This window comes from Dendrobates tinctorius, unplaced genomic scaffold (assembly GCF_039654945.1).
Source record: "Dendrobates tinctorius isolate UK_male_01 unplaced genomic scaffold, ASM3965494v1 ptg000203l, whole genome shotgun sequence".
NCBI lineage: Eukaryota > Metazoa > Chordata > Amphibia > Anura > Dendrobatidae > Dendrobates > Dendrobates tinctorius.
The window spans coordinates 23414728-23436644 of record NW_027361870.1 but is presented as its reverse complement, the minus strand read 5'-3'; the positions used below and the strand labels follow the sequence as shown (position 1 = coordinate 23436644).

The 21917-nt window shown below is 47.5% G+C and overlaps 1 protein-coding gene across 1 annotated transcript in view; it reads right to left on the bottom strand.

Moving 5' to 3' along the window:
* TRMT6 (tRNA methyltransferase 6 non-catalytic subunit) overlaps positions 1-21917 on the bottom strand; it is a 103188-nt gene that overhangs the window by 27735 nt on the left and 53536 nt on the right. The window contains exons 5-6 of the mRNA XM_073553878.1: positions 11272-11355; positions 8002-8126 (exon numbers count right to left, since the gene is read on the bottom strand). Of these exons, the coding sequence (XP_073409979.1) occupies positions 8002-8126; positions 11272-11355 (209 nt within the window). The remainder of the gene's footprint in view (positions 1-8001; positions 8127-11271; positions 11356-21917) is intronic.

The following is a 21917-nucleotide window of genomic DNA, read 5'->3' as shown; positions in this document are numbered from 1 at the left end:
GATGTGGGATATTATAGGGAATGTGGCTATGTGGAGTGGGCGGGGCTCTACACTTATATATATATATATATATATATCAAATTATAATGATTCTATCTGTATATATATATATATATATATATATATATATATATATATATATATATATATATATATATAGACAGATAGAATCATTATAATTTGTTATAACTAACCGTGGTTCGTTACTATGCCCGGGCAGCGCCGGGCTCTTCAGCTAGTTAATTATAAGGAAGAACCAGGAAAAACGTGTTAGGAGTAGGACACTTACATGGTGCAACTATATATTTGTGTTTGCAAGTTTGACAATTGCAGGGTCATGTACACTTTGGAAAGTGAAGCTGTGGAAACACAATATTGCGTGTCTGTGCCAGTACATGGATGGCGAAATTTGATTGTATTGCATTTTTCCGCTAAAGGTAAATCGCTAATTAATTATGATCATCCGTTTCCCATTATGTCCCACACTTCAGCGGTAATTGCTCTGGGCTGTACAGGAGAACATCTGTTCTGAACGTACGTCAGAGGGAATCCCTTTCATTGACTGCTCAGCTTTATCAATGTTGCATCAATTATGTGTTTCCTATAACCGGAGATGCTGGGAACAAATGAAAGGCTCCATGTTTTACGCTATGGCCATGCACAAACCCTCAGGGAGCTGCCGGATATTCAGTGCATTATATATTATACAAATACAAAACCGCTTTATCTTGGTCTTCGATAATAATGAACATCCACAGCTTTAATACATGCATTACACATACTATAAAAATTCTGAGTACGGCAAAGAAAACCACCGTATTTTCGAAGCCTCTACTACAGATCGAGAAATCTCCAGCAGATCATCAGTGCTGGTGTTAGGTTACCATCGACTTCTATTGCTCCCTAAACTCCGGTCCTGATGATTTATGGGAAGTCTAAATTTTTCATTAATAATTTGGGTGCAAAAAAGCTCGAGCACTATGGATGTCAGGAGCAAGCACTCTGATGCCTCCAATCATAAAGACAATTACGCACCTGACTGATGACTGAAGGACAAGGCTGCTTTCGCTACTTGGCAGGTTATTGGGGACTTCACAGTGAACATATATTATATACACATTCGTTTCCAACGCATTAAATATATATTTATATGTACACTTCGGTACAGTCACCGACAAGCCCTGCAATAACCTAAGATAAACTAGCTGCCACCACCAATTATTTATACAGGCCAACTGGACAGCCATTTCTGGTAACGACATGTTCACAAGGCTTCAGGGATGTTGTTTATAGAGCAAGAAGAACAAAATTATTACATTTTATATACTTATTCCGAAAACTAGGCAGTGTTATTAAAAATATAAAAGAAAAAGTTAATAATAAAAGGGAACAAAACAATATAGCATATACAGTCAGAAAATAAAATGGGTAATCAAAAAAGTACGAAACCTGTAGTGGTAGGAATGGTGCCGATCCTTATAAATGGGAGGGCGCTGTTTGGTGCAGTCCTAGAGCAAGCAGTATGTCCGGATATTGAACAATAATTCAAAATATGCTTTTATCAGATAAGAGTCACTCCTATATACTTCCCCTTCATGACCTAAGATAGGGCTGGGCAATGGGGTGCAGCTCAGGACCCCAAAAAATTAGGACATCCCCAATCTGCAGGAAATTTGTCCCCTGGAGGTCCCAGACGGGAGATATTAATACCATATTTCCCATCATGATTTTACCTTTTGATAGCTAGGAAGCATGACACATAGAATGTTATCCATTGGTCCAACATTAATTTGGGCTGATGCGCAGATCGCATACTGAAGTAAATGCATTACACTTGCCACTTCATCACAACGTCGAAAATATATCTCCCATAGCTATAGGACCTAAACTCTGTCACAAATCAATATTCATAACAGGACATCGGTGCCAGAGCAGATGACATCCTTGGCCCAATGTTACTTTGAAAAGAGGAAACTTATTTATCCAGGTGAGAAGTGTCACCTCCCAGGCCTCTGTGTCTGGACTTCAGGTCTGCTGTTCATCAGATTACCCACTTCAATTACATGGTCACAGCAGGGGTAGTCATAGCTGAAAAGGTGATATGTTTAGAGTGCTAGCTAGCCCTTTCCAAGTTATCATGAAGCCATGTTTCAACCTCCAATATTAGAGTGACACATCCCCTCAAGAAATGACTTTAAAGATTGCCATATTGTAATGGTAAAGTAGGACCAATGGGAATCTAAAAGTGACGCAAATTTATTGGGACAATACCAAGGTCCGATTGACAAAAGGGATCGATGCTAATACCACAAAAAAGCGTGTCTTCCTGTGTGTTTATGGACATTGCTTTATGGTTCTTGGGTCAAGGATTAAAAAATGGAAGAGTAATTTTTGAGCTTATGATTTTTACATTTGTAGGGCACCTATAAATTTAAAAGAATTCCGACATGTTAGAAGTTTTCGTTGGATCGCATCCAAGTGCAGAGTTCTTCCCATATTACAAAATGAAGGGGCATAGGCTGCTGTGCCTCTTCAGCTCTGCTCACTTCAGACAGAGGAGCAAGCAGTTTTTGGATTCCTAGAAAGTCTATGTTCTTTCTAGAGCTGCACTAAGAGCATCTTCCCCTTTGTTTAGGGACTGACGGGGATCTCGGCATACAGCCCTCCACCAATCACAACTTCTGACTTATCAGTAGTTTGTTACAATGTATAGAAAACGAGACCAAGTCCTTGTTTGCTCAGATATATATTTGCGCAGACATTTCTTATGATTTCACAATGTTGGAAGATTTACATACAGTGAGACAGCTTTATCAGTTCTGTCTAATTCTTAGAGTAAACTTTTAGACAGTCCAAAGATGCACATTAAGGCCTCTTTCACACATCAGGTTTTCGCCGTCAGGCGCGATCCGGCGCTTTTGACAGAAACCGGATCCGGCGAAATGCAATGCCGGATCCGGTTTCCCCCCCATTGACTTGCATTTGCGCCGGATGGCCATGCGTTTCATCCGGTTTTCGCCGGATCCGGCAATGTGTCGCGATCCGGCGTCTGGAAAAAATGGCTACTGTAACGTTTTTTGTCTCCGGCGAAAAAGCCGGACACGCCGGATCCGGCGCGTCCGTCTTTTTCACACAATGAAAGCCTATGAGCGCCGCAATGCGCCTGATCCGGTGAAAGCTGGATCCGGTGGCCGGATCCGGTTTTTTTGGTCTGAGCATGCTCAGTAGCTCTGCCCACAAGACATATATAAAAGCAAGACAGTGGGACCCACAGCCACACCCAACATGCCACCCAAGAAAGCAACCAAGCGCAGCAGGAGAAGGCAGGAGACCACTGCAGCACCATCAGCACCACCACCACCCCAAATGGAGCAGCAAATGGAACATGCTGAGGAGGAGAGGCCAGCAGCAGATGAGAGACGGTAATTATCAAATCCCCCATTCCTCCAAACTAGGGCTATTGAATATCAAGATATTCATTGGCCCTTTGTTTCTCTTTATTCAACAGCCGCCCAATAGATGCAGCAGCAGCAGCAATGGCAGCAGCTGGAACACCACCCACAGGCATGGAGTGTGTCCACCAGGAAGACAGCTCATCATCTTCTGGGAGCCCTCCCTCGCATCGTCAGCGTTTGACGGTAAGTTTTTATTTCCAAAATCCATCATCTCTGTAATATATGTCTATTCATTGCCTTTTATTTCATAACAGGATTCACAAGATGAAGAGGAGCTCCCAGAAGAAGAAGGAAGGGGTGGACAGACACCTGGAGTGGGCTCACAATTGGTAAGTTTTTTGCATCAAACGCAGAAACACAACATCACACTACACACAACACATAGTAAACAATGTTCTGCAGACCACACACAGCAAACAAATGCCTACATCCAAAGACATAACATTTTTTGTTTTCTTCTCTAGTCTTCCCAATCTGGTGCTCGGCCAAGAGGTCCTCGCAGTGCCTCCCAGGGTCGTCGGCGACAGCAACGCGGCGGTCACCAGCGTGTAAGTATAAATATTTTTGCTTTGTTTTTTTGCACTTTTTATTTCATTTCTTTTGTGGAGGCTAATTATGTTATTTTTGTCTTTTTCTTTAACAGCCTTCACAGCGTGCTCCCGACTCTGACGGTGAGGATGGAGGACTCGATGTGGACCACCTCATCGATCTCGTCAGAGAAAGGGAGCCGCTCTGGAATATGGCTGACCGCCGCCACGCTGACCTTATCATTACCCGACGACTCTGGGAGGAAATCTGTTCGCTCCTTGTGGGCCGCTGGGAGGACCTCGATGTTCGGGCCCAGATTAAAGAGCGTAAGTATATACAGTACCGGTTGCTTGATGTAAACCAGTGTTTCCCGAACTCCAGTCCTCGTGGTCCCCACGGATCATGTGTTCAGGATTTCTATTTACTATGGAAATCCTGAAAACATGACCCCTGGGGACCATGAGGACTGGAGTTTGTGAAACACTGATGTTGTATACTAACCACTCCTTTCTCGTTTCAGGGAACAGAATTGTGAATCGGTGGCGGTCTGTGAGGGATCGTTTCAAGAAGGAGTTCAATAAAGAGATGCGGGCCCCGAGTGGATCTGGAGGACGCAGGAGCAAGTACAAGTACGCACAAGCCCTGTCGTTCCTCCGGGAAACAATGGTCACTAGAAGGTAAATATTACACACCACATGTGAAAAAAAATGTTAGATGTAACTTTTTTTTTTCAGCCAGGGCCATACCATGTCAGTATTTTAATTGTTTTTTTTTCTCTTTATTCCACAGCACGGTGAGCAGCACTCGGGAGCCTGCACGATTGGACCCTTCTGAGGCGATCCCTGAGGAGACCGGCACCGAGGGACACTTCGACCGCCCCGGTACATCTGCACCTTCCCAGCCTTCCCACACATTCGACCCATCTGTCCCATCCACCAGCACAGGAGCATCGTGGCCGCCTACATTACATGAAGCTGCTGGTGAGGAGATCGCTTTCCCTTTACCCCACCCTTCTGCCCCTGCCACCTCTAGTACACCTGCGGGTACTGGGCGGCAGCGACAGAGGGGTCAGGAAAAGAGTTATGCGCCAGAGTTCTTGCATCTGAATGCATCTTTCCAGAACTGTCTAAAAGTCTTGTCAGAGCAAATCTCCGCAGGCTTTCAGCAGATCAACTCCAGCATTCTGGAGGTGAAGACACTTCTGCTAACCATGCATTCAGAAGCAAGATCTTCGCCAAACCACACCTTTTTCAGATCTGTTGTGGAGCGCATGGCAACACTATCTCCTACCCAGCAGATGCATGTAATGCATTCGTGCCACGGTGCTCTACAGCAGGTTACCTCCCAACCTCCACCTCCCACCACTGTAGTTCCTCCACCTGCACCCCCTCCAGCCACTTTCCATCCTCCCCCTCCTATTACATCTGCACCCCCTCCAGCCACTTTCCATCCTCCCCCTCCTATTACATCTGCACCCCCTCCAGCCACTTTCCATCCTCCCCCTCCTATTACATACCAGCAACCTCACCAGTACCAGCAACCTTCCCAGTACCAGCAACCTCCCCAGTACCAGACATCTCCCCACTTCCAGCAACCTGCCCCGTACCAAACTCCTTCCCCGTACCAAACTCCTTCCCCGTACCAAACTCCTTCCCCGTACCAAACTCCTTCTCCATACAACTTTCCATCAACATCATCTGCTCCTACAGTCCCTGCCCAACCCTCCACTCCACCGCCCACCACCTCTTCTGCCTCCCACATGTCCACCCATTCTGTAGCTTTTTCCACACCATCACCTCTAACTGTTCCTTCCCCACCACGATCACAGTCCTCTCTCCACACTCCCATTGTCGAAGTGTCCCGCAGCCCCTCCAGCAGTATTTCCACCCCACACTACACTGAGTTATAATGTTTTTTTAGTAATAAAAATGCCCATTTGGTTGGTTTCAAACCTTTATTAAAAAAGTTTTTTTAACTTTAAAAACAGTTTACACAAAAAAAAATATTTTAAATAAAAGTTAAATTATTGTTTACACTGGTTGTCTGTCATTTCTTTCTGCGGCGAAATATGTTTAAAAAAAAGGTTAAATACAGGGTATTTCAAAGGTAAAAAGGTATTCAAAACCAGGTATATAACTGTGGGTAAATTTTAGCTTTTTGCCACAGTTGTGTTCCTGGTTGTGTTTGAAGCAAAGTATTTCACCTGAAAAGTTGTGTTTATTGTTGGTGATTTCCTACCAATGTACACAACTTTTGTTAAAAGGTGAAATACTTTGCATAAAACACAACCAGGTACACACCTGTGGCCTAAAGCTAAAAATAGTAAGACCATGACAAGATAGCCAACTTTGGTTGGCAAAGGTATATACTGTTGGTCCAGAAGGTACACAAGTTTGGTTAGGGCACAAATCTTTCACACTCTGTCATCCTGCCAGTGTACTCTGCCTTGAGGTGACATAAAGTATAGTGCAAAATTGTCCCTCATTACTGAAACCGTCACAGAACTTCTAGTGGTAATATTTCCAATCACAACATCCATCTTCGCCAGTAACTTGCTCTTCTCTCCAACCTGCACTTTCTCCTCTACAACCTGTCAAAGAAGGGCTGTAGGAACATGCTATATATAGTTTTCCAGTAGCCAATCCCGTTCGGAAGGCCACAAGGGTCAATTTTAAAAACCAGATCCGGCGTAATCCGTCGAAAAACGGATAGAAAAACGGATGAACCGGATGAGACGGATCCGGTTTTGTCTGTCAAGAACAAGACGGATCCGGCAGAAAACCGGATCCGGCACAACAGGTTTTACAAAACATTTGCCGGATCCGGCACGACGCCGGATCGCGCCTGACGCCGAAAACCTGATGTGTGAAAGTAGCCTTAGACTGTCTAGTTTAAATAGAATCAAACCCAGCTGCATAATGATGCCAGGGAATAGAAACAACACGTGGTGAGTCTCCCTATAAAAACGCTACACCAACTCCCATTAACATAGCAACACTGGAGGATAAGGGAGTACTAGGTGAAATTGATGTTTAAAAAGGTAAACAATTTTATTCAGGTAGAAAATAACAAAATATCTAAAAGACAGGCTGAATTTTTCACCCTGTTACCGGCAGTACACTTTATTACTATGGGTTACTTGGCCTGGGCTTCTTATACTGAATGGGGATAGTCTTTCAGAGGGTCGTTCCCCGCTTCTGCCTGTATGTTTGTTGGTGCACTATGGACACTTTGTTATCCATGTCTTTTAGATATTTTGTATTTTCTACCTGAATAAAATTGTTTACCTTTTTAAACATCAATTTCACCTAGTACTCCCTTATCCTCCGGTGTTGCTGTCTAGTTTAAAGCAACATTTACACTGCAACATAATCGTGAACGAACGTTGTTAGAAACACTCGTTTCACGATTATCTTGCTGTGTAAACAGGTTACCGATCACCCGATGAATGAGCAAAACACTTGTTCATACGGTGAAATTAAGTTTTATGCAGCACAAAAGATCATCATTCTCTGCGGAGCATGGTTCTGTGCAAACAGGACTTGTTCTGTCGAGTGCAACGGCAGCATAGGTGCACTCTGCAATCTAGTACAGATCGCTCGGTGCGCATCGTTTATTTTGGCCTGCCTGTGTAAACAGGAATTTAAAAGACTGCCGATCAGTAAAAGGTTATTGATCGGCAGTCATATCCTGCAACTGGTAGGTGCGAATAAAGGGACCTTAAGTTTACACGACTAAATAGCCAGATATTTGTGCCAACATTTTGTTGCAGTTCTTGGTGCATGGTTTTGCATGTTAGGCTACGATCTTTACCGCAAAGCCACATCCCCTTTCAGTGACCTCTTGGCGGACAAGGCACAGAAAGTGTCCAAAATCCTTAATAAATCTGCTGCAACTTGTGGAAAACTATTTTTGGGTGCACTTAGCCTGATAAATCTCTCTCACTGTATTTTTTTTTTTTTTTTATTTAACAGTCAACTTTAAGAGGAGCCACATACATACTGCGGTATCATCTTACCTCCCATGCGCTCCATGACTGATCCCAGAACTAAACCAGCACAGGTCTCCATGACCATCACTTTACTTCCTGCATGAATATTTCCCAACGTGAGCATCTGGGCCAAGGTATCATATCGGAGCTGGCTGAGAAACAAGCAAGATGATTAAGGAAAGCAACGTCTTAGGCCATTTTCACATTTCAGCTTTGAGTAACAGACAAACCCAATGAACAACAAAAACAGAGGGGAGCATGGATTATTATGGGGTTAGCTGGGCTCCACTGGGTGTCCATTTTTAGAAAGACAGAAAGAGTAGCATGGAGAATCCCCCCCCCCATTTTAAAAACAGGCAAATTACAGAACCCAAATGGACCCCATAATAATATGGATCAATCTGCTTCTGTTACAACAGTTTAACCCCTTAACGACCAGAGGAATTTTTGAGCTGACGTTTTTATTGATACCATTTTGGTGTAGATATGAACTTTTGATCGCCCGTTATTGCAATGTAACGGCGACCAAAAACACGTAATTCTGGCATTTTGACTTTTTTTCTCGTTATGCCATTTAGTGATTGGGTTAATTTTTTTTTATATTGATAGATCGGGTGATTCTAAACGAGACGATACCAAATACCGTATATACTCGAGTATAAGCCGACCCGAGTATAAGCCGACCCCCCTAATTTTGCCACAAAAAACTGAAAGAACTTATTGACTCGAGTATAAGCCTAGGGTGGGAAATGCTCCATAGATTATTCCCCCATATGGTGTCCCCAGAAGAAGCTCCATAGATTGTTCCCCCATATGCTGCCCCCATAAGAAGCTCCATAGATTGTTCCCCCATATGCTGCCCCCATAAGACGCTCCATAGATTATTCCCCCATATGCTGCCCCCATAAGAAGCTCCATAGATTATTCCCCCATATGCTGCCCCCATAAGAAGCTCCATAGATTATTCCCCCATATTCTGCCCCCATAAGAAGCTCCATAGATTATTCCCCCATATTCTGCCCCCATGCTGCTGCTGCATGTAAAAATAAAAAAAATGACATACTCACCTCTCCGTCGCTGGGTGTCAGGTGCCGGTGTCACTGCTGGCACCTGAGATACTCACCTGTCCTGCGTCCATGGCTGCTCACCGCTATCTGCCACGTCATCAGTCAGTCACGTTCAGACTCCCTAACCACGTCACCGCGCCCTCTGCTGTCTGAAGTCACTGACAAATGACAGACAGCAGCAAGCAGCCATGGACGCAGGACAGGTGAGTATCGCTATACTTACCCGTCCTGACGCTGTCTCGAGCCCCCAGCTTCTCCGCGCTCTCTCTTCCTGCCTTCAGCGGTCATGTGATACCGCTCATTAAAACTCATGAATATGCACATATTCATGAGTTTTAATGAGCGGCACCACGTGACCGCTGAAGGCAGGAAGAGAGAGCACGGAGAAGCTGGGGGCTCAAGAGACAGCGTCAGGACAGGTTAGTATGACCTGACACCCCCGCCCCCCTTTGTATATGACTCGAATATAAGACGAGAGGGGGACTTTCAGCCCAATTTTTTTGGCTGAAAATCTCGGCTTATATTCGAGTATATACGGTATGTGTGATTTCATTTTGAATAGGGTGAAAGGGGGGTGATTTGAACTTTTATATAAATATATTTTTTTAATATTTAATTTTTACATGCTTCAATGGGAGACTAGAAGCTGCACTTGTCTGATCGGCTCTGCTACATGCAGGCGATGATCAGATCTGCAGGAGACCTTTGGTTGTCATGCCAACCCATCAGTGACCCGCGATGACGTGACGGGGGTCACTGATGGGAGGGATTTCCAACGCACGAGTTTGACAGCAGCATTTGCCAGGTTAACAGCTGCGGATGGATCGTGATTTCACCCATGGCTGTTGCGGGCACATGTCAGCTGTATAGATCAGCTCACGTGTGCCCCAAAAGGTGCAGGCTCCAGCGCAAACAGGGGGAGTCCAACATTGGTGTACATTTATGTCTGACGTATGAAAGGGGTTAAGCCTAACCGTCAAGGTAATTTTTTTTTTTTTTTTTTTTTTCAAAAATCAATAATACACATGAAAAGAAGCAACTTTGTATATATATCTTATCAGACAAATTTGCTTCTTTCTCCCCCTTGACTGGTCATTTATTCTCAAAATTCTTAATTCTTGAGCAAAATCTATTCAGTGAAGACAGAATGTTACATTACTAAGATACAAACTTGTTAGTAGCACCTGTCCTATGTAGAGGAGGTGAGGAGCAACAAGCAGAACTCCACCCTTCCTCCTCTACATAGAATCTTATCAGCACCAACTGTCATCAATCTCAATAATGTCACAAACCGTCTTTACAGAATACAGATTTTACCCAAGAATTGAGAATTAAGAAAATGAATGATCAGTCCAGGATGAGAAAGAAGCAGATTTCACTGATATGCAACTTTGTAATATGTCTTAAGGCCCTGTTACATTTAGCGATGCACCAGCGATCCCGACCACGATACGACCCGGTCAGGATCGCTAGTGCATCGCTAAATGGTTGCTAGTGAGCTGCCAAACAGGCAGATCTCAGCAGCGACGCAGCAGCGGTCGTAACTTACCTGTCAGACGCAGCGATGATGACGTCCTCTGCCCGCGGCCACGCGTCGCTCGTCGGCGCCAGCAGGAAGCCGCCGCCGAGAAACGGCCCAGGACGTTCTCGCGCGATCAGCAATAGCCAGTGGGGGAGCCGGTCGGAGCGATATTACTGCTACGTCACAAGATCGGTGACGCTTTAGCGATATTGCTAGCGATATCGCTATGTGTAAAGCCCCCTTAAGCTCTGGATCTAGGTATTGTGGTGTCAGCAGGACGGGCAGCTGGGGCACAGACTATTTGTCTGTGGTCCTGTAGATTCAGGCCTGGTTTTCGATGCGTTTAACTTTCTATGGATGTCTGCCTTCTTTGGTCTGTATAATTGCATTCAATAAAGATTGTCATATTTCTAGACTTGTCGGATGTGCGCTGCTCTTTCTTATTATGTGTGATTGTTCTCTTTAGTAAATTCAGCTTTGATTATACATCAGCGCCCTTTCGTACACTTTGGTGTTGTGCTCACCTTCCTCTGGATCACAAAATGTTAGAATAGAAAAAAAATATTAAACATAATGTAAAGTGAGCGAAAAGTATGGCGCAACAAAAACGTTGGGCGACCAGGCCATCTGCTAAACTTATGTGCCAAATATAAAAACATTTCCTCAAAAAAAAAAAAAAAAAAAAGAGAAGATGAGCAGTGTCCTTACCAGATTTTTCCAGGTTCCCTCGCATAGTACATTATGGAAAGAATACGGGCTGTAGGCTTTAAAATCGCAATATGAGCTTCGTACCTGCGTTAGACAGTGTTTTACAGGTTAGGTCACAGTTAAGCAATAGAGGTTATATTCATTTATCCATTGAAGGTTTCTTATAAGCAATATCATGGAACATTAAAGGGTTATTCTGGCTCCACTCACTTTGGCATTGGGAGGTGAGCCAGGCTTGTTAAGTCACATTTACCAACCTATTGCAAAACCTTGAGAAGTTTCCAACAGATGGCAAATATCAGAGGAAAGAAGGATTAGGCATACAGGAATTCAACATGCCCGGTCCCATGGTCTCAGAGGGAGATAAACCCCCCTAAAGGTGTCTGGTAGCAACTTAATCGTTTGCTCGCACAGAGAGCACATGTATGGCCTAAACTGCACATGCACATTTTACAAGAGAATTGGGAGGAACAAGGGTTACCCGAGTGAGGTATATATCTAACGGGCGAGGTATACGGTCAAGGAGCTGGCACATGTTCTGTGATTAGCCGGGTGGGCTCCTGTAACGTTTTGGCTCAAGGTGTGATTTCTTCTCAAGCCTGCTTGTGTGCTAATCGGCTGAACGTCTCACAGCTGTTAGACAGCCACAACACATGTAAGGATTACCTGGTTCTTAGACAATCCCTGCATGTGTAGTCTGCTGAACAGCCGCGGGGACTGGAACATAGTATTCGTGCACGTTGAAGACAGTCGGATAGCACACGAGCACGCTCGCTCATCACTAGTGAGCAATTTTCCTCACAAAATGGACAGGTATGATCATGTCTCAGGCCCCGATTCATCAAGATCGACATTTTTCATTCTGGCCTTGAAGAGGGGGCGTGCTGGAGTCAGACACTATAGATTCAGCACCTGACAAATTGAGTGCACCTCAGTGTGTTCCTCACACATCTTAGCACAATGTATGTCACTGCTTGTCAGGCATTTGATGAGCGGTGGTTATTGTGCCATGTCCCAGGTCCGCTCACTGTAACTGAAACGTGCCGCGCACTGCCGCTGTGAGGTGTTGACTTCTGAACTCTGAGGTAAAACGCAGCAGCCCTTCAATTTTACCCCCTTTCAACAAGAGAGAACTTTTCTCCGCTGCACTTTTTCTCTCAGTGAAGCCATGTTGTTTTCAGGATGAGCTTTTAATTGGGGGGGGGGGGGGGGGGGGGGGAAATCTACTCAATTTTTCTCTACTATTTCAGTTTTGGCAATCTGTTAAGGTTCTGGAATCGGATTCTTAAGTTCACAACTTGCATATTTGGCAGCGGCTTTTTTGCAGCATATCTGGGGAAAAATGTCAAATGCAGATTTTACTGGTGATTGAAATCAACACCCAGATTTTCCACTGCGGGAGATGAAATCAGGGCTGAAGCCAGACAAAAGATTGACAAGTTGTGGATTTAAATATCTAAACTGCAGATAAATTTCCTCACAGAAAATAGCAGCAATGTGGAAAGAAAATTAAGATTTTCTGTACGCAAATCTGTGTTGAAAATCCACACCAAACGCCCAATGCTAGAACTTAAAGAGAATCTGTCAACCAAGTTTTTGCCACGCAATCTGAGAGCAGCATGATGTAGGGGCTGATACCCTGATTACAGTGATGTGTCATTTATTAGGCTGGGTTTAGCTGCTTCACTACAATCAGTGTTTTATCATCAGGAGATTATCACTACAGGACTAGCTGCCTCGTGCCGCCTAGTCCAACTACACCCCCAGCACTGATTAGCAGCTTTGTGTCAATATACAATGTACACAGTAAGCTGCTAGTCAGTGGTGTGCGCGGGGATAAACAGAGCTCAACATTCTGAGTTCTGCTAAACCTGCAACATAGAAATCTGTGATTCTGTCATGACTGCTGCACCCAGTAAAATATGAATATGCGCACACATTAAGTGTTTGGTGCAGAAATTTAAGCAGTGTGTGTATGATTCTCGTTCGATTTCCTGGCCTTAGGAAACCCTTCAGATTTTGTGACAAATCTGCGCAAGAAAAAAAAAAGCGCTGAATCTGCAACTTGTGCACAGGCCGTAAGTGACACATCACTGGAATCAAGGTCTGTGCTCCTACAATATGCTGCTCTCATATTACATAACTAAAAGCTGCTGACAGATTGCCTTTAATTCACTGTGGGGCACAATGAATGATATTGAAATGGACTACAGGGTGATCACAGTCACTGGTTTGGCCAACACAGATTATTATAACATCCAACCTATGACAAGCTTCTTGGAACAATGTGAAGAGTGAAAATAGTGTATAGTAAAGAAGCTTTGTATATAAAACTGCTCCTTAATTAAAAGAGGCACAGTCATTTTAATTTATATTTTATAAATCAAAAAGACACATGAAAAAAGGCAACTTTGTAACATATCTGATCAGAGAAACCTGCTTCTTTTATCTCCTGGACGGAGCTTTCGTTCTCAATATCTGTCTTCACTATCTGGCATCTGTCTCAATAATGCAAAAACCTGTATTCACTCAAGAAAGATTTTAGATTTTACCTATGAATTGAGAATATGAGAATTAATCGTCAGTCCAGGAGGAAAAGAAAACAGATTGTTAAGATATATTACTACCTGAGCAGAGAAATCAATTTTCTTCTCCTCCTGGATTAATCATTCATCCTCAAACTTCTAGAGATAGAAGGCAGTTAGTGCTCATAATGTTCTATGTAAATTTGCAACTGTCGTGACAAGGAGAACTTGCAGCAGAATGTCCAAACAATTTTCAAAGTACCAACTGTCATCTGCGATCTGAGTGATGAGATCCTGTGTATTCACCAAAGACTGATTTTACCCATGAAACGAGTGAAAGATCAGCCCAGGAGGAAACATGTAGCCCTGAAAAAACAGGATTTTTGGGTTGCTTACCGTAAAATCTGTTTCTCGTAGCCTTCATTGGGGGACACAGAGACCATGGGTGTATGCTGCTGCCACTAGGAGGCTGACACTATGCACAAAAAAGTTAGCTCCTCCTCCGCAGTGTACACCCCACCGACCGGCAGGGAATTCCTCAGTTAGTGAGAAAGCAGTAGGAGAAGTAACAGAATAGATTGAAAACAGAACAAAACTCAACTGTAACCAATCAACCAAAGCAAGAACAGGAGTTGTAGAACATGGGAGGGTGCTGTGTCCCCCAATGAAGGCTACGAGAAACAGATTTTACGGTAAGCAACCCAAAAATCCTGTTTTCTCGGTCGCCTTATTGGGGGACACAGAGACCATGGGACGTCCCAAAGCAGTCCCTGGGGTGGGAAAACAAACTTCCATCAGGCCAGTGGACTCACCACCGCAGCCTGCAGAATCCTTCTACCTAGGCTGGCATCCGCCGAAGCGTAGGTGTGGACTTAGTAGAATTTCACAAACATGTGAACCGAAAACAAGGTTGCAGCTTTGCAAAGCTGCAGCTCTATGGCGTACCGCCTAGGAGGCACCCACTGCCCGGATAGAGTGCGCTGTGATCCCTGGAGGAGCCACTCAATGCTTAACCCGGTAGGCCTCCAAAATTGCCGATCTGATCCAGGAAGCAATAGTGGCCTTTGAAGCTGGGTGACCTTTCCGCGACCCATCTGGAATGATGAAAAGACTGTCTTTCACAAGGAAGTCATCCTAGCTAGATAGACTTTCATCGCCCTGACCAGATCCAGCTTGTTCAAGGACCGCTCCCGAGGATGAGTTGGACTCGGACAGAAGGACGGCAGAACAATATCCTCATTGAGGTGAAAAGAGGACACCACCTTCGGAAGGAAAGAGGGCGGAAGCCGCAGAAGTACCTCATCCTGGTGAAGTACCAAATAAGGAGAGCGGCAAGAAAGCCGCCAATTTCGACAGGCGCCGGATGGAAGTGATGGCCACCAGAAAAGCTACCTTCCAAGAAAGGAGAGAAAGGGAAACATCCCTGAGAGGTTCAAAAGGAGGACCTTGCAGAACCTCAAGAACCAGATTAAGATCCCATGGATCCACGGGCGCTCGGTACGGAGGAGCCGTGTGAGCCATGCCCTGAAGAAAGATTTTGACCTGAGGGCGGGAGGCCGTCTTCTGAAATAAAATGAACAGCGCCGAAACTTGACCCTTCAAAGAACTGAGGGCAAGCCCAGCATCCAGCCCTGCCTGAAGAAACGCCAGAACAGAAGGGAGCGAAAAACACATGGGCGCGATGACATTGGCCTTACACCAAGTGAAATAGGTCTTCCAAGTATAGTAATAAACTTTGGAAGATGATGGCTTTCTGGCTCGGATCATGGTATGAATTACTTGATCGGAGAATCCTGCCCGTTTCAAAACCTTGGTCTCAACAGCCACGCCATTAAAGTGAGCGGCCGAGGATTGGGGTGGCAAATCGTGCCTTGAGACAGCAGATCTGCCCTGTCTGGAAGCTTCCAGGGGGCATCCGCGAGAAGGTTGACAATGTCCGCGAACCAAGACCTTCTGGGCCAATTCTGCGATGAAAATGACTGGAATTCCTTCTGCTTTGCTCTTCAACAGCTTGGGAAGAAGAGGCAGGGGAGGGAACAGATAGGGAGTTCAAACTGTGACCAAGGAACGGCCAGAGCGTCGGCGCCCACTGCCAGAGGGTCTCGAGACCTGGAACCAAACTGTGGGACTTTCCTGTTGAGGCGAGACGCCAGCAGGTCTACATCCGGGGTTCCCCATCGACGGCAAAGCAGATGAAACACCTCCGGATGTAGGGACCAATCTCCCGCCGTGAGACCCTCGCGGCTGAGAAAATCGGCGGCCCAGTTGTCTACACTGGGAATGTGTACCGCGGAAATTGTCGGAACGGAAATCTCTGCCCAATGAATAATCTTGGACACTTCTGCCAGGGCTGAGACACTTCGTGTCCCTCCTTGGCGGTTGACATATGCCACCGCTGTGGCATTGTCTGTCTGAATCCGGACAGGCAGGCCCCTGAGGAGCCTCTCCCAGTGGACGGGAGCCAGATGGATCGCTCGTATCTCTAGGACGTTGATCGACAGAGCTGATTCCTGAGTCGACCATCGACCCTGAACAGTGTGATTGCGGAACACTGCACCCCAGCCGAGGAGGCTGGCATCCGTTGTTACAATCTGCCAGTGAATGGGAAGAAAAGACCGACCCAAGAGGATGAGAGGTGACGTCAACCACCAGTTGAGTGACCGCTTGACCCGGTATGAAAGTCGAAATGGGTGATCCAGGGAAAGGACAGACCTGTTCCCCCGAGACAGGATGGCGTGTTGGAGAGGTCTGGAGTGAAATTGGGCGAAGGGAACCGCCTTTATTGCCACCACCATCTTTCCCAGGACTTTCATGGTTGTTCGGAGAGATGGAAGTCGTATGATCTGCAACAATCGTACATCCCGCTGCAGAGAGCCAATTTTTTCTTGTGGGAGAAAAACCCTCGATCGCCGAGTGTCGAACAATAGACCCAGAAACACAAGACGTTGTGTCGGGACAAGACAGGGCTTCTTCCTGTAGACGAGCCACCCGAAATTGGACAGGGTGTCGAGGACGATGGTAAGACTTTGGCGAGCTTGATGAAAGGATGGAGCTTTGATCAGAATGTCGTCGAGGTACGGAAAGAGAAGGAGACCTCTGATTCTCAACAAGGCCATCAACGCCGCCATGATCTTTGTAAATACTCTGGGTGCGGTGGCGAGACCGAACGGCAGTGCAACGAACTGGTAATGTTCCTGGCGAATCGCACAACGCAGGAACTTCTGATGCCCGGAGAATATGGGAAGATGTAGATAGGCATCTTGAATGTCTATTGAACACATGAACTCCTGCATCTCCATGGAAGCGATTACCGACCGAAGAGACTCCATTCGGAAGTGACGCAGTCGGACTCTCTAGTTGAGTAACTTGAGGCGAGACTGATGGGCGAACTGTCCCGCCTTCTTTCGGTACCACAAACATGTTTGAATAAAATCCTGTGAAACGTTCTGATTCGGGAACAGGCACAATCACTCCGGAATTGAGGAGAAAAGCGATGGACGCAAAGAACCCCAGAACTAAGGCAGGATCCTTTGGAGGTCGGGACTCGAAAAAACGATCCCGGGGACAAGAAACTAAGTCTATCTTGTATCCTGATGATACAACTTCCCTGACCCAAGTGTCCTCTACTGAGGCAAGCCAGACGTCTCTGAAGAAAAGGAGTCGACCTCCTAATTGGGAAGGACCCCCGGGGGTCCGTTGATAGACATGCTGATGTGGACCGTCCAGATCTGGACCTGGGAGGAGTGAGATCGCCAGGAAGGAGTGGGTCTGAAAGGCACCTTCTTCCTATCCTGGCATGCCTGCGGTCTCTGTTGGTTAGAGAAGTTCTCTGCCGTATTGAAGCGGCGGAAAGACCGAAAGGGCCGAGACTGACGTCTTAGCGGAGGTCTGCGAGGCTTGGACTGAGGGAGGAGGGAACTCGTGCCCCCAGTGGCGTCCTTAATAATCTGGTCCAGCTGGGATCCGAAGAGCCGCGCTCCCTGAAAAGGCAGATTGGAAAGGGACTTTCTTGAAGAGAAATCCGCCTGCCAAGGTTTGAGCCAAATTGTACATCGGACTGCCACCATGTTGCTTGACGCCTGAACTGCGCAGGACGTGGCATCCAAGGAGGCAGAGAGTAGATAATCCCCTGCATGGGAGATCTGGTTGGCCTGATCAGCCAAATGCCCTGGCTGGGCCTTATCTAGGATGCCCTTGCGGAGATCCTCTGCCCAAGTGGCTATGGCCTTCGCTACCCAAGTGAAGTGAAGGCTGGGCTTAGCACCGCTGCAGCCACTTCAAATGCTGACTTTGCTAAAGATTCTATAATTCTATCATTAGAATCTTGTAACGAAGTCACACCTGAAATCGGGAGGACCGTGTTGTTAGAAAGTCTGGACACGGGTGCGTCTACCGAGGGGGAAGCAGACCAGTTATCGGTGAGCTCTTTGGCAAACGGATACAGCACGCCGAGGCGCTTCCCTCTTTGAAAGCGCCTGGTCGGAATTTCTCTTTTCCTGGTAAGAGTCTTGCCAAACTCAAGAGTGGGAGGCGAAGACCCTGGAAGGTGTTTCTGCCCGTCTGAACGAAACCTCCTGATCTGAGGATTTTGCAGGGGAGTCTGAGATTTCGAAGGTGTGGTGAATCGCAGCAATGAGGTTTTGTACTGTAACCTTCATGTCGGCGTCCTGGTCCGAATCCAGCTCTAAAAACGCTTCACCTGACTCGGGTGAGGAGGCACGGGAGGGCGACTGCTGGGAAGGACTATGTGGGGATGTGAGGCCAGGAGAGGATTCCGGCCGGAGATCCTGCCTGGGTCTTTTGCGGCTTCTGCTGGCTGGCTCAGATGGAATGTCTTGCGACCTGCTGGACCCTGCAGAAGTGTCCAGGGGCAACCTATCAAGCTCTAATTCCCGGAGGGGCCAAACGATGTTTGACCCGGTAGGCCTCCAAAATTGCCGATCTGATCCAGCGAGCAATGGTAGCTTTGGAGGCCAGCTGACCTTTCCGCGCCCCATCTGGAATGATGAAGAGAGAGTCTGTCTTCCGCAAAGGAGTCGTCCTAGCCAGGTAGACCTTCATCGCCCTGACCAAGTCCAGCTTGTTCAAGGAGCGCTCCCGAGGGTGAGTTGGACCCGGACAAAAGGACGGGAGAACAATATCCTCATTGAGGTGGAAAGTGGACACCACTTTAGGAAGGAAAGAGGGCGGAGGCCGCAGAACTACCTTGTCCTGGTGGATTACCAAGAAAGGAGAGCGGCAAGAGAGGGCCGCCAATTCCGACACGCGCCGGATGTAGGTGATGGCTACTAGTAAGGCTACTTTCCATGAAAGGAGAGATAGGGAAACTTCCCTGAGAGGTTCAAAGGGAGGACCTTGCAGAACCTCGAGAACCAGATTAAGATCCCAAGGATCTACGGGCACTAGGTACGGAGGAACCGTATGAGCCACTCCCTGTAGGAAGGTTTTTAACTGAGGACGGGAGGCCAACGTCTTCTGAAATAAAATGGACAGCGCCGAAACCTGACCTTTTAAAGAGCTGAGGGCAAGGCCTGCATGAAGCCCTGCCTGAAGAAACGCCAGGACAGAAGGGAGCGAAAAACGCATGGGCGGAATGTCGTTGGCCTCGCACCAAGTGAAATAGGCCTTCCAAGTACGGTAATAAATTTTGGAAGACGATGGCTTTCTGGCCCGGATCATGGTATGAATAACTTGATCCGAAAAGCCTGATCGTTTCAAAACCTCGGTCTCAACAGCCACGTTGTTAAATTGAGCGGCCGAGAATTGGGGTGGCAAATCGGACCTTGAGACAGCAGATCTGCCCTGTCTGGAAGCTTCCAGGGGGCTTCCGCGAGAAGGTTGACGATGTCCGCGAACCAAGACCTTCTGGGCCAATTCGGGGCGATGAGGATGACTGGAATTCTTTCCGCCTTGATTTTCTTCAACAGCCTGGGAAGAAGAGGCAGGGGAGGGAACAGGTAGGGGAGCTTGAACTGCGACCAAGGAATGGCCAGAGCGTCGGCGCCCACTGCAAGAGGATCTCGAGCCCTGGATACAAACTGTGGGACCTTTCTGTTGAGGCGAGAAGCTAGCAGATCTACGTCCGGGGTTCCCCAACGACGGCAAAGCTGAAGAAATACCTCTGGATGTAGGGACCACTCTCCCGCCGCGAGACCATCGCGGCTGAGAAAATCGGCGGCCCAGTTGTCCACGCCAGGAATGTGCACCGCGGATATTGCCGGGACTGAAACCTCTGCCCAATGAAGAATCTTGGACACTTCTGCCAGGGCTGAGACACTTCGTGTCCCCCCCGGCGGTTGACATATGCCACCGCTGTGGCATTGTCTGTCCGAATCCGGATAGGCAGGCCCCTGAGAAGTCTCTCCCAGTGAACAAGAGACAGATAAATCGCTCGTATCTCGAGGACGTTGATCGGCAGAGCTGACTCCTGAGTCGACCACTGACCCTGAACAGTGTGATTGCGGAACACTGCCCCCTCAGCCGAGGAGGCTGACATCCGTTGTTACAATCTGCCAGTGAATGGGAAGGAATGACCGTCCCAAGGAGATGAGAGGTGACGAAAGAGGTGATGAAAGACGAAAAGGGCGATCCAGGGAAAGAACAGACCTGTTCCACCGCGACAGAATGGCGTGTTGGAGAGGTCTGGACACGGGTGCGTCCACCGAGGGGGAAGCAGACCAGTTGTCAGTGAGCTCTTTAGCAAACGGATACAGCACGCCGAGGCGCTTCCCTCTTTGAAATCGCCTGGTCGGATTTTCTCTTTCCCTGGCAAGAATCTTGCCAAACTCAGAGTGGAAAGCGAATACCCTGGAAGGTATTTCTGCCCGTCTGAACGAAACCTCCTGATCTGAGGATTTCGCAGGGGAGTCAGATATTTCGAAGGTGTGGTTAATCGCCCGAATGAGGTTCTGTACCGTAACCTTCATGTCCGCGTCCTGGTCAGAATCCAGCTCTAAAATCCCTTCAGAAGACATATCCGAGAATGCTTCACCTGACTCGGGTGAGGAGGCACGGGAGGGCGACTGGTGGGAAGGACTAGGTGGAGATGAGGGGCCAGGAGAGGATTCCGACCGGAGATCCTGCCTGGGCCTTTTGCGGCTTCTGCTAGCTGGCTCAGATGGAACGTCTTGCGACCTGCTGGACCCTGCAGAAGTGTCCAGGGGCAACTTATCAAGGACGGCCACTAGGGACTGAGACACCCTGGTGAGGTCTGCCACAGATTGTGAAAGACGAGGCCCAGCCAGGAATGGGGGGTTCGATTTCACGTGGCGCAGTAGATGGCTCCTGGACGGCATCATGCTGAATGGGATTGCTGCAGTCCAGGCAGAGGGGAGTAGGCTGTCCTGAGGGAAGTTTGCGATTGCAAGAGGAGCATGCGAAGAACTGGACTAGGGTGCCCGTGGGGGCCGGCGGACGGCCACATTCAGACTTAGAATTAGACATGGAGAAGGAAGAAAAGAAGAAAAGAAGAAACCTGCAGAAGTGCCGGAAGGTTGGGGGACAGAAAGGCAGAGTAGGGTGTCAGTCTGCAGTTGCAGAACTTCTCACGGTCCGGTGTCCCCAACAGAGACGTATTAGGCTCTTGTAAATGGCAGGGGTCCAGCAGGGAGCGCTGGCATCCGCTTTGTCTCCGGCTATAAGGCTGCAAAGAAGGCGGCAGCCTGATGTGAGGAAGAAAAGCGCAGTTTCAGGGGTAAGAAGGGCGGAGCTAGCCGCCTGCACCAGAAGGAAAACCGCTCTCCCCCTTTCACAGCCACAAGACTAGAAGGGCGGTGGGAGGGCTTAGGAACGGGCGGGAGCGCAGCCGGCCTATGAGAATGAACGGGGGGCGTGGTCGCGAAGGGCGCAAAGGCCCAAACTGAAGCTGGGGACTAAATTTGTGACGGCTGCCGTCTGTCAGCACGGGGCGGCGCGGAAGATCTGCGGCGCAGCCGCGTCTGCCCCTAAAGAAGACGCCGCCAGAACCCTGCTCCCAGACGCAACCCGCGCAAGAATACCGGCGGTGGGGTGAAGAAGACCCGCACCGCAGCCGGGGCCTAAAAGGAATGCGGCGACCGTCGGGAGGCACGAGCAGCTGAGAATCTGCGGCGCTACCTTGGTGCCGCTCCCAGGCATTTTGCA